The sequence below is a fragment of the Crocodylus siamensis genome, chromosome 1 (assembly GCF_052110815.1).
Source record: "Crocodylus siamensis isolate JL-2025a chromosome 1, ASM5211081v1, whole genome shotgun sequence".
NCBI classification, from domain to species: Eukaryota; Metazoa; Chordata; order Crocodylia; family Crocodylidae; genus Crocodylus; species Crocodylus siamensis.
This window is the reverse complement of record NC_143395.1, coordinates 366,841,498-366,859,511: the sequence shown is the minus strand read 5'-3', so window position 1 is coordinate 366,859,511 and position 18,014 is coordinate 366,841,498. Positions and strand designations below refer to the sequence as shown.

Sequence of the window (18,014 nt, the reverse complement as noted above, 5' to 3'; positions counted from 1 at the left end):
TGTGCCACCAAGAATGGCCTCTCACAGAGTCTCTTTCCAGTGGTTGCAATCCTACTTCATATTCTCAGTGAAGGAAGGTGATGATTTGCAGAAGAAAGGGAGAACACATTAAACGGTACGGCTAAGGTCATTTCCTAGATTACATAGTATCTAAAGAGGAACTTGCAAGTTTGTGGGAAGAAGATATCATGTGAAGTGAACACTTCCAATCCTATCCTTTGCCCGCCTTATCTCACTCTGCAGAGTACACTTCCATGTAGAGGGACTCTATGGGATAAAACAGTCTTTTTCATGGCTGTTTCTCACTCCCTTTCGCATGTGAACCTGCCCTGGCTTCTCTCCCTGACAGTGGTATGATGACTAGGTTCAACAGCAAAACTAACAACGTGTAAAAGCCAATGTGGTACAAGTAATATTATATTTTTTCTTGACACTACAGTTACCAGAAATACTGTATTTTGCAGAGAGGGTCAAGGAAGAGTCCATCACACAACTTATATACTTGCAAAGACTCTATTTTAAAGAACTAGTGCCACCTGGGAATATTTAGAGTCAATCTTCCAGTCAAAAAAGGGCAGGACAAGATCCTGTTTGGAACTTGTCAAAGCTGGTTCCCAGATGGTGGACTTTTCCTCTTTTTCACAGGTTATGAATTGCAGAGTGTTTCTGCTCAAAACACCCTCTGAAACTTTGTCTCCCCTAGTAGTTTTCCTATCACTGGTTTCACACTAGAACAGGGCTGGTTTAAACCCTAGTATAGACAGAACATAGGCAATTGCCACATCACGGAACACTGATGAAACAAGGACTGTACAAAATAAGGGTAAATTTGTTTTAGCCTCTCTGCAAGCACTCCTGCCATTCCTGCCTGCTTGGTATTAAAATGCTGTAGGTTCAGCTACTTACTGTAAACTTGCTAACACCCTCAAGTTCACCAAACTTCATGTACGATATGTCTGCTTTCTTTCTTCCAACATCTACATCTCCTGCATAGATTTGCTTGATCCCAGCACCTTTGATTAGAGGCACACATTCATCACATGGACATTTTGTCACAAAAATCATGCTTTCCTCTTCTGGTTTTATATCTTGACACCTACAAGTAGTCAGAGACATTCCAAAATTAAAAACTTAGCAAAGTAACTGGAATAGAGAATAGAAATGCTAATCATGGTATAATATGCTCTAAGAGGCAGGAGGTTATCCCTATCAAAGACCATGGGAAGAAGGTGGAAATGTATGGCATTTTTAGAGGTGTGTGAGACGCAGTGCCAGGCACTCTTCAAAGCACCCAGTGCTGCATCGCATGCGTTTGTATAAACAGCAAAATGCACGTTAGCACTGAGAAAATAGAGGCTTTGCGCTTTTGAACTAACACACATCGAAGGTGTTTTAGTTCAAAAGTGTACCACAGCCATTTCCCCAGTGCTGATATGCATTTTGCCATTTACGCAAATGTATGCAACACAGAGCCAGGCATGTCAGCTCGTATGTGGAGCAGACTCGATTAATTGAGTCTGCTCTGATGTGCTGGATCTCTGACACATTGCAGTACAAAAAGGTATGTATATAAATGCCCTATGAGGGGAATGGGCCTTCTGGGCCATTGAATCTAGTCACTAGCATTCACAGGCAACCATTTATTCAAGGAGTCCTCAGAATCATCACTTCAAATCCACCTACAATGTACAACCTACAATGTACCAAATGTAAAAAAGCAGGGAAGATGAAGGCACTGAACAGCAATGACAGATGTAAATGGTTAATATATTAATTTAGAAAAGGATAATATATACCTAGAAAAGGAGCATGCCACAAACTAAAGAGGAAAAAAACAACAACCACAAACACAAAGTCTTTGCTAATCTGACTTAAGGGAAAAAAATTCTGGGCCCCAGATTTAGTGCTCAGTATGACCCTAAGCAGAGGAAAAAGACCCTCCCACCCAGGAAACTCTCTGAATCATCTAAGTACCGGTGGAAGCATCAGCATACCTTAAGTCAAAAATCCCCAGTCTTCGCTCTGGCCAACATCCCAATGATTCAAAAGAAAAAAACCCTCCCTACTCCTTCCACACCAGAAGCAAAGTGTATTCAAGAATTTCATAGTTGATAGTGTGGGAAGAGACCTGAGCAGATCATCAAGTCCAACCCCCTGCCACAGGCAGGAAAGAGTGCTGGGATCAAATGACCCCAGCAAGGCGACTGAAGATCCCCAAGGTAGGAGCGAGCACCATTTCTCTTGGAAGTTGCTTCCAGATCCTAGCCACCCTGACTGTGAAGTAGTGCCACCTGATGTCTAGCCTGAACCTACTCTCACTCAACTTGTGGCCGTTATTCCTAGTTATTCTGGGTAGTGCTCAGGGGAACAGGGCCTCTCCCATTCCCCACTGGTCCCCCTGGTAAGTTTATAGATGGCCACCAGATCCTCTCTCAGCTTTCTCTTGTGGAGGCTGAACAAGTTCAGGTCCCGTAGTCTCTCCTCATAGGACCTGTCCTGCTGCCCCCTGATCATACGAGTGGCCCTCCTCTGGACCCTCCTCCATGTTCTCCACATCCCTCCTGAAGTGTGGCGCCCAGAACTGGATGCAGTACTCCAATTGTGGCCTGACCAATGTTGCACAGAGGGGGAGGATCACCTCCTTGGTCGTGCTCGTGATGCATCCTGCGGATGCATGACAAGCTGCAGTTAGCCTTTCTGATCGTGTCCTCACATTGGCGGCCCATGTTCATCTTGGAATCAATAAATGACTCCAAGATCCTTTTCTGCCTCTGTGCTGACGAGAAGGGAGTTCCTCAGCCTACAGGTATGCTGCTGGTTCTTCCTCCCTAGGTGCAGTACCTTGCACTTGTCAGTTTTGAATCCCATCCTATTCTCATCTGCGCACCTCTGTAACCAGTCCAGATCTAGCTGTAGCCTGTCCCCCACTTCTACCGTGCTCACCTCTCCCCACATCTTAGTGTCGTCCACGAATTTGAACAAGGTGCTTTTCACCCCCTCGTCCAAGTCACTGATAAAGATGTTGAACAGCACAGGCCCGAAGGACCGAGCCCTGGGGGACTCCACTGCCCACATCCTTCCAGGTCGAAAATGACCCATCCACCACCACTCTCTGGATGCTGCCCTCTAGCCAATTTGCCACCCATTTGACCGTGTAGGCATCAAAGTTGTGTAGTTTTTTTAATGAGAACGGAGTGAGGGACAGTGTCAAAGGCCTTCCTAAAGTCCAGAAAGACTACGTCCACCGTAACACCTGCGTCTGAGGATTTTGTGACCTGATCGTAAAAGGCAACCAGATTGTTCTGACAAGACCTGCCTCTAATGAACCCATATTGGTTGCCCCTGAGCATCATCTCCCCTGCTGGTCTCTCGCAGATGTGCTCTTGGATAATTCTCTAAAAGAGCTTCTCCAGAGGACTGAGGTAAGACTAACGGGCCGATAGATACCTGGGTCCTCCCTTTTTTGAAAATTGGAACCACATTGGCCTTTTCCAGTCCTCTGGCACCACACCAGAGCACCACAACTGCTCGTAAAGCTGTGCCAGGGGTCCCTCAATGACCCTTGCTAATTCCCTCAGCACCCTGGGGTGGAGATCATCTGAACCTGCTGATTTAAACATGTCCAGCTCCACCAGACGCCCCAAATGACAACCTGGAAAAGCCTTAAAGCATGGGAATGCCAGACACCTAGAGACCCCAACATGAGGACTGAAAATACAAAATTCCACATACTGTATGTGCTGTATGTTGACCAAAGACCTCCCTACCCCATCATGCTATCCCTTCCATAAATGTATCCAGTTAAATCTTAAAGCAATTTAGGTTCTTTGCCCCTGTTCCTACTTGACTTGGAAAACCACCCCAAAACTTTGATAGTCAGGAATCTAATTTCCAATATACATGCTTGTAACCATTGATCTTGTACCACTGTTTTTCAGCCTAACATCTGTTCGTCTTCCCTAATATTGTCTCTGCAAATCTATTTGTAAAGGGTATATGTCCTCTCCATCTCCATTTTGTTAAGCTAACCAAGCCAACATCCTTAATCTTCTTTAATAAGAAAAATGTCTCAATTTCTTCAGCCATTTGAATAGCCTACTTTGTACCTGTACCAATTCAAATAAATTTTTTGAACACAGGTGACCAATACAGCACACAGCATTGGCTTTGGCCTTACAAAAACCATGTACAATAATACTAGTAATATCTTGTCTTTATTGAATATACCCTGCCTAAAATAGTGCTAGCCTTTTTCACTGCTGCCTCACACTAGTAGCTCACGGTCATCCTACATCTGACCAGTGCACCTAGATCCCTCTCCTCTGTTATATCTAGTTTGTTCACCCCTGCCTTATAGCTGAAGACCTTGTCATTGTTCCCCAAGTACGTGACTTTGCACTTCATACTGTTACACTCTTCCAGTGCTCCATTCCACAAAATTATCTACATCTTTCTGTATACTAATCCTGTCTTCTTTTATATTGGAATACCTCTACCTTACTGTCATTCTCAAATTTCATGAGGATACATCTAGTTTCAGTATCAAAGTCACTGACAAGCAAGATAGGTCTTAAGACTGATCCCTGAGGAACACCACTAGTAACAACTCTCATCAGATAACTTTAATTTGGATTTAACTTGCCAGCCATGAATGAAAGAAACTGCATGTGCCATTGTTAAAGAATTTCAACAAGAATTTCGTTTGCCATTCTCTAGTATTTCAAGTTAGAACAAGGGTATGACAGGAACCAGAGATAGAGAGAGGGGTGTGATGTTAATGGTGTCCACCATATACAAGAAGAAATATTAATTTAAACAGCAAGTGCAGCTGACAATGGTGAAGAATTCACAGACTCTACTGTGCCTATGTACATCCCAATTTTACAGAGTGAGTGTGTGTGTGTGTGTGTATAATTACATAGGTGTAAGTCAGAGTTTGACCATACAAAACACCTTCAATACATCACAGTACTGAGCTCTGCACCCATCTTCAGATCATTTCTGAACTTCCTCATTATTTTTCAGTGACAAAACAAAACCATTACCTGAATGTTAAGGCATTCTGCTCAGCATGCACAATGTATCTGAACTTTCTGATTTCGCGATCTTTTTGTTTATCATCCATATGAGGAAAATCAGCATATTCAGATCCAACAGGAAAGGCATTATAACCACAGCCTATGAAATACATAGCTCCTGTTCCATCACAACTTCTCTGCAAGAGAGTAAGCAAACCATCAAGTTTGGTTTAATATTCAATTAAACATCTGCAAAGTATCAAAAAAATGTTTTTATATTTAGTGCAGTAACCATGGCTTATCAGTTCATGCCAATTTGTACCAACTATAAGAGTGATCAACTTTTTCTAACATTGTATTTTTGTAGGGGTTTGCTATAAAGATAGCATCAAGGCACCAGATAGGCACCTTATAAACCATATGATGTAATAAGACCTCAATGGCTGCTTCCTCCTCTAAGAAATACAGATAGTGGCAGTAATGATTAAGTTATTAGGCCATATTAAAATATATAAGAACGAAAAAGGACAACATTTTGCACCCTGCCATTTTATAAAGATGAATTTTAAGTCCAGCATATTGATATGTTAAAAAAAATAGCGGTTGACACTAGAAGTGCCCAGTACATTGATATGTATCTGATGATCATCAGCTTCTAGCAGTCAAATGATGTTAAATATGTAGCAGGGTATACTAGCCCCCGAGGGAAATTTGACTACTTATCTTGATGCACTAAGAGTAATAAAAAATAAACAACAACAACAAAACAAAATAGAAACAACTTAAAATAATTCAAGCATAGAAGAGTAAATGAGAGTAAAAATACTTAGCATTTATATAGGACCCTCCATGGAGCAACTGATTTGTAAGGATGCAAGAGCTCTGTGAATACAGTTCTGGTGGCAGTCTTGATCTGTTCTGCAGTACACCAGTCAATAAATCATTGTGGCTCTCAGAAAGCATCTTGTGCCAGCAAAGAATGCTAGATCCCTGGTCCTCAACCTTTTTAGACTCAATGCACCCCTAAACAGGCTTGGGACACTACTTGAAAAATGCCAGCTCTTAGCTTTCACTCATTTTTTAAATCAAAAAATAATAAAGCAAGTCTTCTGTTGCAAAGAACTCAAAAGGACCACAACAAGTCTGAATGCTTTTGACACTATGGATTCCTATTTGAATTCTCCAGGTTTATCTTGTGAACCATTTTTGCACACTTAACAGTGCAAACATTGTGTGCGCACCTTATGGCACCCTTGAAGGGATCTCTAGGCACCTTGGTAGAGAATCATCATCATGGGTGATTGGTGCTGCCTTAGTTGAGGGGGAACATGTGCGCCCCCCCTCCCCCTGTCAGGGGCCAATGCTGCAACAGCCAATCGCTGCAGCCGCTTTTGGGAGTGGCTGCAGCGATCGGCCAGCGCTTGTGGGAGGGGAGGGGAGGGGGGGGCAGAGCACCAGCGCTCTCGCCTGCCCCCCCCCCGCCCATTGCCTAAGTGGCGAGTCCATGCGCCCCCATGCACCCCCTACGCGTTGCCACTGATCATCATGCTAGATCCAGAAAAGCAAGCTGAAACAGGAGAAATACGTTTTTGATTCAGCTGTTTGCTGCAAAATTCCTTCTAGAAACCTAAACAAACAGGTTCAGCATTACAGCAGAGCTTTGTAGGAGAATGTGTCAGACAAACCCACACTCTCTGGATATTCTAAAGGAAACCTGAATAGTGATTCTGTTTAAGAGGCACCTCCTGTCAGATTAGTAATACCAACAAAACATTTTAGCAAGAATGCCTGAAAAACTATTATGATGTTTCTATGAAATCTAACAAAGATGAGAAGGGAGGCCAAACCACTAATTCAAGTGGCTAATTCACCTTGATAGCCTAATAATCAGCTAACATTTAATTTAGGGTTAATGGAAAGTATACATAATACCGTTTTTCTATAACACTATGCATGAACTTCTCTTTCACCAAGCAATTTAACCAATGTTAAGAAAATAAAAAAGCACAAAATGCCAGTGAGAAAAAGGGACAGCTTTCCATACTTACAGATTTTCCTTCTGCCCAAATCACAGCTCCAACTCCTGTTTTGTGATCCTCTAAAACACAAAATGTATTAGAAGTGGCAAAGTACTTTCTAATCTATATAGCTATATAAATGAAGTGCATGTTTGTCTGTCTGTCTGTATGTTCATTTATAACTCGAGAATGGCTGGTCCCATTTACTCTACACCTTCCAAAAATCACTGAATACCACCCGAAGAAAATTTTAGGTGGGTTATTTTTCACTTGACTCTTTTTGGGGCTTCCATTGACTGGGATTACTTTGATTCTCAGATAACAAACTGGTATCCCTCCATTTTGGATGCAGTGAATTCAATTCAATTGTCATTACTATATTGATGCTTGCGGGTTTTTTTCAACTCAGTTGTCATTATTATACTGACGCTTGCCTTTTTTTGATCCACGTTAAATATTAAGTGTTAAACATGTTGTACCATGTTCTTTAAAAATAAACAATTTTTTTTACCTAAATATGTTATACTGAGTTCTTTGAAAATAAACAAACACTGTAATTACAAAGATAACCCAGGCAAAGAATGGGTACTTCAGCGAGTTATTAATAAAATAAATTAAAATAAAATAAATTGGGAGAAGGTCCAGAGGAGGGCCACTTGTATGGTTGAGGGCTTCTGTGGCCAGCCCTATGAGAAACCTGAAGGCTGACGGACCTGAACCTCTTCAGTCTCCCCAAGAGGGGGGATCTTGTGGCTGCCTACAACCTTATCAGGGGGCCAGCAGCAGGGACTCGGGGAAAGTCTGTTCACTAGGGTCCCCCTTGGAGTCACCAGGAACAACGGCCACAAACTGGGGGAGGATAGGTTTAGGTTAGATGTTAGGAAGAACTACTTCCTAACATCTAACCTGTAAGGGTGGCCAGAGCCTGGAACAGGCTTCCCAGAGAGGTGGTACTCTCACCTTCCCTGGAAATCTTCAAGAGGAGACTGGATGGGCACTTGGCTGGGGTCTGATGACCCCCGCCACCTCCAGTGCCCATTCCTGCCCATGGCAGGGGGTTGGACTAGATGATCTGTCTAGGTCCCTTCCAACTCATTGATTCTGTAAACCTCACAGCACTCCTGAGAGGCATTATCCACATTACGCAGTTAAGGAAAACAAGGAGTAAAGATTAAGAAACCGGCCAAAGATACAGAGGTCTATGGCACAACTTAATGGTGAAAGCAGGAACAGAACTTGGATTTCCTGACTTGATCCTGTTCCTTGAGACCAAAGCCAACCACCCTTCTGTTTGGCCATTTAATATTGTAGCGTGGGGAACTATAAATATTGGTCTCTTTTGACAGCTGCTATAAAGAAATACTTGCTAAAATCCATAGATGTCAGTGGCTTTGGGAATTCAGACCACTGCAGCAGAACATTTTAATGGATGGCAGAAACTCACTGGGAAACTCTTAAGAGAGTAAATAATCAAAACAAGTTTAATTAAGAAGCAAATGTTTTAAAAGCCAGGTAGAGAATCAAACTTGAATTCATCAGCCTTTTGCAGGGCCTTTCTTTCATGCTACACAGGAATGTCTGAATGAAACTTTCCTTTTGCAGTACTTGTTATCTTAGACCAGGGTGGGTGATTATTTGGGCCCCCGAACCACATAGGAAGTTTTGATGAGCTGTCGCAGGCTGGAAAAGCAACCCTCTCAGCCCCGCACAACAACTCATCAAAACTCCCTAAGTGACTCTGCTCCATCCTCGGCTGGGTGGCTAGCATGAGGCTGTGGGCAGATGGGAAGCCGCATCTGGGAGTGGGACAGGAAGCCAGGCATGGCCAGGACTGTGGGGCAGTGCAGTGCAGGGCTGGGGCAGAGCCGTGATCTGCTCCCTGCATGCCCCTGTGATAGGTGGTGGTTGTGGGCAGGGGCATGCAGGGAGCAGATCATGGCTCTAACCTAGGCCCCAGTCCCACATTGTTACCACCTTGTGATCTTTGGGTCTCCATGGAAGACCCGCACAGCAAGGAACGCAGCCAGGAGGATGGAATGGAGCCACAGATGGGCAGGAAGCTGGATCTTGGGGTGGTAACAGCATGGGGCTGGGGCCTGGGGCAGAGCTGCAACTCACTTTCTGCATGACCCTGCCTGTGGAACCTGTGCCCATCACAAGGACATGTGGGCAGCAGATTGTGGCTGTGCCCTGGGCCTGGCCCCACATTTCACCACCCTGAGATCCAAGCCCTGGCCCCACCTGCCCATCCTGATCCCAACACCACTCCCCACCTGGCTGCAGCCTCAACCCAGCCACCTGGCTGTGCACCTTGCCCATGTAGGGTCCCACCCTGGCAGTGGGTGAGGGGTGGAAGGGCTGGGGTCCCTGGGCAGTAGGGCTGGGTCCAGCAGTGGCAGAAGCTGGAAGGAGCTGCCATCGCCAGGGTTGCTGGAAGCAATTCTGGCTACCACGCTACCCCAGCCCCGCTGAGTGCCTGGGGGTGGCAGGACTGGCCGCATGCACCACAGACCAGGCTGCCCCTGCACCTGGGCTGGGCAGGACTGAGGGACTCGCCATGGGCCAGACAAAATCTCTGAGCAGGCCAGATCTATCCCATGAGCCATATTTTGCCCACCCCTGTCTTAGATGGTGCTGTTGGAGAAAATTTAGGTTGGAGATTTGGAGGAACTGTCTATCTGTGAGGGTGGCTAAATACTTGAACAGGCTACCTAGAGAAACAGTGGATTCACCACCCTTGAAGTTTTCAAGAGCAGGTTAGACAGTTGTACGTTAATCAGTGCACAGCGCTGCTAATTTGCAGTGCTGGGGCAAAATTTGCTACCAGGTTCTCTCTGTAGAAAAAAATTCCCAGAAAAAAAAAAAAAATCAGCACAACCCACACCAAAGTAGCGAGTGCTGTGCCAGGACAAATGCAGAGACGGGGGAGCAGGCAGCCTGCTCTCTCATCTCCATGTGCTGCGGAGCCCCCCCGTGGTGAAGTATCCTGTGCCCCAGCCAGCCACTCCCTGCCTGGCTGGGGTGCAGCATACCTCAAGACAGGGGAGAAGGCAGTCCTGGGCTGGCTGCTGCCCTGTCTCCACATGCCTCAGCACAGAGGCTTCACTGTGGAGCCCCCATGTTGAGGCACACTGCACCCCATGCAACTGGCTGAGGCACAGTCTACCTTGGTATGGGAGAGCAGTAAGCTTGCTCCTCTGTTTCGAGGCACACTGCACACAAGCCAGCTGTTCTGTGGCTGGCTGGGTCGCAGTGTGCCTCAGTGTAGGGGCTCTGCAATGAAGCTCCCATGCTGAGGCACACAGAGAGAGGGGAGCAGCCAGCCTCAGGCTGCCTGGTCGCCTGTCTTGAAGCACCCTGTGCCCCAGCCAGGTAGGGAGTGTCTGGCTGGGGGACAGGGTGCCTCAGTGTAGGGACTCTGCAGCACTCAGAGATGGGGGAGCAGGTAGCCAGCCCCATCTCCATGTGCCACTCCTTGGCCAGACAGAGAACAGGGTGCCTCAGCGCAGGGGATGGCTTAGTGCAGGGGATGTCCCAGCCAGCCCCCCTGCAGCACATGGAGCAGGGGGACATGTCCCGCTGTAAAGCACACAAGCAGAAGTGTGCACTGTGGCTACTATTTGTAGGGGAGTCCCCTGTGGTTCAGTGGTAGAATCCTTGTCTACCACATAGGTAGACCTGGGATTGATTCCTAGATGCTTACAGCCATGGGGGCACCAAACATCTGAACTCAGCCTGATCTTTGGATTCTGCCTCAGTGGCCCAAAGGGATGATGGAAGATCTGGGCAGCCTCCACTCCTCCAAAAATTCCTGCCCAGACAAAAGCATCAAAGGTCTGGGTGGCCCTCATGCATACACCATGATCTAGGAGGACTGCGGCTGCGGCTCCCTCACCTCCGTCGTCTCACTGCCTTGAGATCATTCAATTGCTATATAATTAAATGTGCCCATCATTCTTCAATTTCAGAAATCAGTGCAGAGGTACAAGAAGGGGTGACAGCAGTAGCACTTGCTGACAATTTTTGTTTACTACCCTGACTTACTGAAGAGCCTTTGCTTCTGCAGAGGTACTCCCAGAACTACTCCTAAGACAGGGAGGAAGGAATTCCCTCTGCTATTCAGGAGGCACTTTCAGGTCTCACTTTGAGAATATTTAGGAATAAGACAAAAGGAAATGTTAAAAATCTTTCTGCATCCAATAACACGCAAATGACAGAAACAGGTCTCATTCCAGGAAGCAGTCAAAATCGGCTTGAGGGTAAGGAGGTCAAACGCTCAATAGCGAGGAGAATTACACCTGCTTAAGTCAGTACCACATTTGGATTCAGGGACTAGTGCTTTATTTGTAGAAGAAAGGTGGGCATTTCCTTTCCTCTAACTGCTATGCAGGTCTGTACAGAAAATCCATTATAGAGACCTCCCCAAGGTCTGTTGCTGGCAATCCTTTCATTTGCAAGAGAAGGTGGATATTGCAGCCTATGACGTAGATGGTTTGCAATGCCTTGTGTGACTGAATAGTCCAATCCAAGATTTGCATGACCTGTGGCAGTGGTTGCAAATGTATGTGTCATGGTTGGATGGTTTGGGAGCTGCTTGCTTTTTATGGACTTGTTTCTCCTCAAGCTGTTGGAGCCAATTCCTGTCATAGACTTCAATTGTCCCTGGTGGAGACAATGACACCACTTGTTCCCATCATTCCTGGTGGACACCATGATGCCACTTGTTCCAACCACTCGCCAAGGTTTCCCTTGGCCAGGATCAATTCCAAATGCCTTCATATCTCACTTACATGTGTATTCATAGCAAAGCTTGGAACAACCTGTTGTTCTTGTTCCCTCTGGTAGTTCGCTGTATAGCATGTCCTTGGATATACATGCATCTTCCAATCTGCTCAGATGGCCTAGCCAGTGCAGTCATCTCTGAGTAAGGCTATCACACTTGGTAAATTTGCCCTTTGAAGAACCTCCGAGTTGTAGTTTTATCTTGCCATTTGATGTTGAATATATGGCATAAACAGAGCAGGGAGAACCCGCTTAACCTTTTCTTTTAAAGGTCTACATTATTGTTTATTGAATACAGTAAAACACTACTTAAATCAGGACCACATCCTCAAGAATGCCACATGGCTTCCAGATGTCCACAAATATAGCAGTGTATACAAAATATACTTTAGGGCGTTTAGTGCTTGCAGAAGGATGGAGGGAACATAGAGGGTTATGAGGTATGATGTCCAGCAGGAAGACTAGTTTGGGCTTTTTGAAGCCAACCTTTTATATAGAAGAAGCAAAACTGATGCTGAGCTTAAATAGACTCTACAGGAGTTATTGGGAGAGACAAGGACTAGGAGAGCACCCTAGTTTAAAAATGATAGGACTTTACAAAAAACAAACAAAACAAACAAACAAACAAAAAAGGTGTCTTTTATCCAAGGAATATTCTCTCCTAGACCTAAGGGCCATTTAGGAGGGTAATATTCTCCTAATGTGTAAGACAGCTCTGGAATAATACTGTAAATATATTTCCTATATAAATACACACACACACGCAATACTAAAATGCTGTCACAGTGCTATTCAATCACCTACTCTGCTTGGCAGGTACAAGGTATTTATACAAAGATACTTGCAGAGGCTCTATTAGTCTAAATATTGTATCTGCTGAGACAGCAATCATGCACAGTGGATGACAAGGCTATATAAGTATCATGCATGTGTAATACCTGCACTTTGATAATTCCTTCTATCTTAGCAGCTCACAGCCTTTTGCAAATCTTAATACATAGCCTCATGAAGTAACCACTTGTCATCTCCTTTGTACAGTTGTAGAAACCGAAACACATAGCACTTAAGTGATTTGCCCAAGGTCACATACAGTAAGTGTTTGGAACATAACCAGAGTCCCCAGTTCAGTCCTACGATTCTCACAAGACCTGCTTTCCTCCCATTAATGAAACAACTCACCTGTTCGGTATGCCAGTAACCTAGCTTGTATCATACAGTGCCTTGCAATTTCTTGGGGCAAGCTTTGATGGTACATTTCACGTGTCTGCTGGGATCCATTACAGTAAAATCCAAAGTGTTCGAAGGCTGGAACACTGGCAGCTACTGTGGCCAAAAGCAGGATAAGATCTTTCATATTTTGTCTAAGATTGCTAAAATATGGATTTTCACAGAGATTCTCCAGCCCTATAGTCCTCAGTATTTGCTTGTGCCTTTCTTCATTTGAAATTAGGAATAAACTTTCATACTCTTTTATTCTTTCTTGCCTACATTCAGCATAAAAATCAGTATTTAACCCTGGTTGAGTTTTTGCAATTTTTTGAATGAAGTCACACTTGCAAGAGGTTTCTTCTACAAACTGCACCATATAGTACACCAAAGGTTGAAGCAAGACACACACACGAACTCGACTATTTGACTTCAGTCTTTCCACTGCTTTGGCATCCAGCTTTGCATCTTCAGTAGTGGTAGGGTTGGACACTTCAATTTGCAAGCTGACTTCAGGATCTGCAGGCCAATATGAAATTTTGTTCACTCCAGCTGGAACAAAAGATACACCCCATTAGAAGGAAGTATGAATCCAGTGGAGTATGCAAGTTTTCTTATCCTCAGACTACAACATTAACCTAAGGCACTACCTTTTAACCCACTTAGAAAACGGAATGAAAGTTGTTCTGTGCATGCGAGTAATGGATGTGCTGGCAAATCTTGGGGAGGTTAGCAAAAACAAGGTGATTTAAGTTATGCTTCTGATCATGTTACACAGTTCTCTACCAACCAAAAGGCTAAGTTACCCCCATCTGTGACAGATGGAAACTGAATGTTTTCTACAAGTGTAAGCATCTCAGAGCAGGACTCTCTTCATTTCTGTATATTTTATGATGTAACCATATTACTAGAACACGACAAAGCAGCCACTGATAATAATGCTAATTCTCATAGGGAAACACAGCTCTACATGAACAATCAGTCTCCACCTTAGGGATGAATATATGAATCTATTAACATTCAAATGGACCTTCTAGGAAGTATAACAGGTAAAAGAGCAGAAAGTTAATTACTTAGGCTGGAAATTGACCAGGATGTCAGGTTTAAGAGCATCACAACAGCATCCACGGCCAGGACCTCATTTTAGATCTTACTCAAGAATATGAACCTCATAGTTCCACCTAACTTCAGGACAGTCAGGATCACGTTAAAAACCATGTTAGTTGACAGCTGCTATTTAGGCAGAACTTACCCATTTAAAACAAACTGAGCGATTCAGAAAAACCTTCCTAAATGTTTAGGCACTTGAGAAGTCCCCAAGTACCATAAATTTCTGCTGAAAACTGATGTTTGTGCCTGAAGTCTAAGCATAGTACATGCTCAGAAATGTCACCATCTTGACTGAGCTAAGGACATGCAGGCCTAAACCAAGACCGAGGTCACTTAGGATTCACAAAGAGTATGTTTATTAATGCCTCCCTAGTGCTTTTGGAGGCAGGAGATGCCATCAGGACAATTTTACCATCTCATTTATGAGGTTGGTATGTACAAGGAGATCCAGGTAAGACTGGGGAGGATGGAGAGGAAGAGAATTTCTCAGTGACAGACTCAGGAGACATGAAGGAACTAGTAGAGACTGGTCACAACCCTGAAAGGCTTCAATCTGGTAGGCATACTTCGGGCATGTCATACCTAAAAGAATGGGGAGTAGCCATATTTTTTGCCCAGAGCCCAGAAGTTAAGATACTTGCATTTCTTTCCACACAGCAGGCTAGCCCCAACCAGGGAGATAAAGAGCACCTCTACCCCACCCTATAACCTAAAGCTTAGGCCAGGGGCGGGCAATTATTTCAGCTGGAGGGCCACTTAATGAGTTTTGGTGAGCTGTTCAGGGCTGCAGGGGTGGCCCTGCTCCTTGGTCACCATCTTGGGACCAGAAGCCCTGCCCCATAACCTCTGACCTTTTACACCAGAAGTACTCCCAGGTACCCCTTGCCCCCTGGAAGTACTCCTTTTGGGAGGGGAGGGTTGCCATTTGGGAACCAGAACCCGCCCCCCAAACAAAACAAAACAAAACCCAAAAAAACAAATTACACACTAAAAGTGAAACACCTACTATAACGTATTTTAATTTTGTTACAAAATGTATTTTTGTTACAATTTGTGTGTGCATACTGTATATAGAGATGATTATAAAACTCAAAAATAAAGTATTATTCTTGTATACTGTGTGGGGCAGGATGGGGTTGGGGGTTTGTGTGTATGGGGGCAGGCTGTGGGGGAGGGTAGGGGGACCCCCCCGCCCTCCCACATTCCCTCAACTCCAGCAGTGGCAGCAGCACCAGCAGGCAGCGGGTGCTCAGGGCCCATGCAGACATTGCCACCTGGCAGTGCATGGCTCTGGCCAGCGTTGTACTTGGTGGCAAGAAGTGCAGTTCAGTCAGCCTGCCTCTACTGTGTGGGGCTCCAAGTAGTGGACATTCAGCTCCTGGCACTCATAGGCCACCAGGGGAAGTCCTGCGCAATGGAGCAGTCTGCCATCCCCACCCCTGCTGTGTTGGTAGAAGCAGGCCAGCTGGGCTGTGCTCCTTGCCACTAAATGCAGTGCTGGCTTGCACTGTGCACCACTGGGCAGCAGCACCTGCATGGGCTCCGAGTTTCCGCTGCCTGCTGGTGCTGCTACTGCCGGTGTTGGGAGCTGCACATCATGAGAGGGAGTCTGTGGCGGGTCTGCACACCTTCTCTCACCTTCCCTTACACCCACCCCTTGCACAACTAAGCTCTGCATTCCCACCGCCTCCCTGGTACAGACTCTGCATTGCTGCCAGCCCCATGCTCTGCACCTCCAACCCTTTCCCCATTGCTTCCCTACCTGCTGCCCAGAGCGCGCAGAACAACAGGGAAGCCAAGCAGGCCCCCTGACAGCTCAGTGGCAGCAGCAGCCCTGCCTAGAAGCTGCTTACTGGCTAGACTGGGCACTTCCACCCATGAGGGTGGGAGCAAGGCACATGGGCACGGTGAGGTACAATTAGTTGGTGGGCCCGTGGACCAGATGAAATTGCCTGCTGAGCCAGATCTGGCCCGCAGGCTGTATTTTGCCTGCCCTTGGTTTAGGGCATTTTGTTGGGAGTTGAATGATGGGGACTTCAATCTCCGCAAGCTGAGGAGGGCTCAGAACCCTGGTTTCTAACTTCTTCTACAAGGCCTCAGACTCTTAGCCAGCAAGCAAATGTTGATCTTCTCCTCCCTACCCCTATAAACGGTGGGCTATACTGCCTCAGGACTTCAGCGATTACATTAAGATAGGGAGTCCTGGATACAAATTAGGAGATGTGCTTAACTTGGGGTTGTAAGGAATCTCCTAGCTTCTGCCTAAATTTGATGGGATTTCAAGACACTCTACCCCCACCCTACAACCAAACTTCTTTTTGGCCGTCTGTGTTGTACTGTTCAGAGTGCTGGCTGTTGTGAATCCCTATCCAAAGTGCTTCTCTCTCTCCAGCCCAGGTACAGAGATCTTGAATGTCCAGCTCAGGTTTCTGAATTTCAGTTCTGGAGGGACATACCTAGATATTAGGCAAAATGATCTCAACTGCTTCACTGAGGTAAATTTTTTTTTTAAATCTGGCCCCAAGACATTGCTGGCTCAGTAGGAATTACTACTGAATCATCAACTCTAGAACTGAAACACTTAGTAATTGCTCCCCTAATTAAAGGAGACAAACATTCACACATACAAATGGGACAATTCAAACAGCTTTCTCTGGACAGTAAATCAAACAATATTTGCCCCATCTGTACCATAACCATTAACTTACCATTTACAATCATTTTTAAACAAGTAGAACATGGTTTTCTGGAAAAATAAAGGTCACAGTTTTTAAGTCTTGATCCATGTTTAATAAGAGCAATTTGACCAGCATGCAATTCTGCACTGGAGCAATGTAGACCAACAATTTTCATGTTTTTCACTACAACAAGACCAGCCTTCTTTACCTGCATTGGAAAGAAAAAAGCATGCACTATATAAATTATTTGAGACAGAAACTGTAGCGAGTATATAGCTCAGTCGCATGGTGTTCCACATAGCAGGGATTTGCCTACCTTCCCATTTGCGCTTCTTTGTATTTGGGGTCCGAGTAATCTGATGAGGGTAGAAACAGATTTCTCAGTACCATTTTAGACACTGACACTCAAATACAGACTGTAAATGAAGAATGTCTAGTAAATACTACATTTACAGACATTTGTATTCTTCACATGAAATTTCAGGGGAAGATCAGCCTATAAGAGAGTCAGTACAATTTAGTAAATTTGTTTCAGTCAATCTGCCTGGGTAAGGTTCATCTCGCAGTCACAGAAGCTAAAAAGGCTGTTAAAGGTGAATGTGTGAAATCTAGCTTCCAATGCTAGTCACTGCCCACAGTGCCACAAGCTTTAGGGGGTCATTTTATGATATGGGAGATTTAATGTAGTTCAGCCCTCTTAAATCAGATTATCAAGGACGAGAAGAAGGTTTGGAAGAGAATAGTTCTCTCCTCATTGCTACAGAATTAGGAAAAATCCTTTTGTATTATGCAAGGAAGATCTGGTGCTTTTGCATCCTCAAGACTTAGGAGGGGAAACAGGGAAAAAGAAGGGACAGCTCAGAAAAATGAGATTTGTCTAATAAGCCTGTCATATATTCTAACAGCAGTGACAACTGAAAGCAGATCACAGGTGCCTTAGATTTATGAGGGGTGTAGGTTGTAGCCGTGTTGGTCTAAGGACACAGGCAGACGAGGTTCTTTGGATAAATCCAATATCAAATGTACCCAAAGAATCTGGTCTGCCTTAGATTTATGAGGCAAATTTGGTTCTCATAAACTTCATAGATAAAACTGTACCAAAGTCTCAGATGCAACCTGGGTATCTGCCCTCCTGGACTTAATCACTTGATGTTTGAATCTGGACTTGAATTTTGTAAGGTGTTCCATCAATTGTCTGAATA

At 44.9% G+C, this 18,014-nt stretch overlaps 1 protein-coding gene across 4 annotated transcripts in view; it reads right to left on the bottom strand.

Annotated features, from left to right (window-relative positions):
* The window catches only part of CDADC1 (cytidine and dCMP deaminase domain containing 1), a 34,516-nt gene that overhangs the window by 10,088 nt on the left and 6,414 nt on the right, over positions 1-18,014 (bottom strand). For 2 of the 4 annotated variants that reach the window (XM_090026082.1, XM_090026084.1), the window contains exons 3-7: positions 16,843-17,020; positions 12,998-13,576; positions 7,067-7,116; positions 5,046-5,215; positions 903-1,096 (exon numbers count right to left, since the gene is read on the bottom strand). In XM_090026082.1, the coding sequence (XP_089882208.1) occupies positions 903-1,096; positions 5,046-5,215; positions 7,067-7,116; positions 12,998-13,576; positions 16,843-17,020 (1,171 nt within the window). The remainder of the gene's footprint in view (positions 1-902; positions 1,097-5,045; positions 5,216-7,066; positions 7,117-12,997; positions 13,577-16,842; positions 17,021-18,014) is intronic. The other 2 variants (XM_090026065.1, XM_090026075.1) reach the window with 1 other exon arrangement.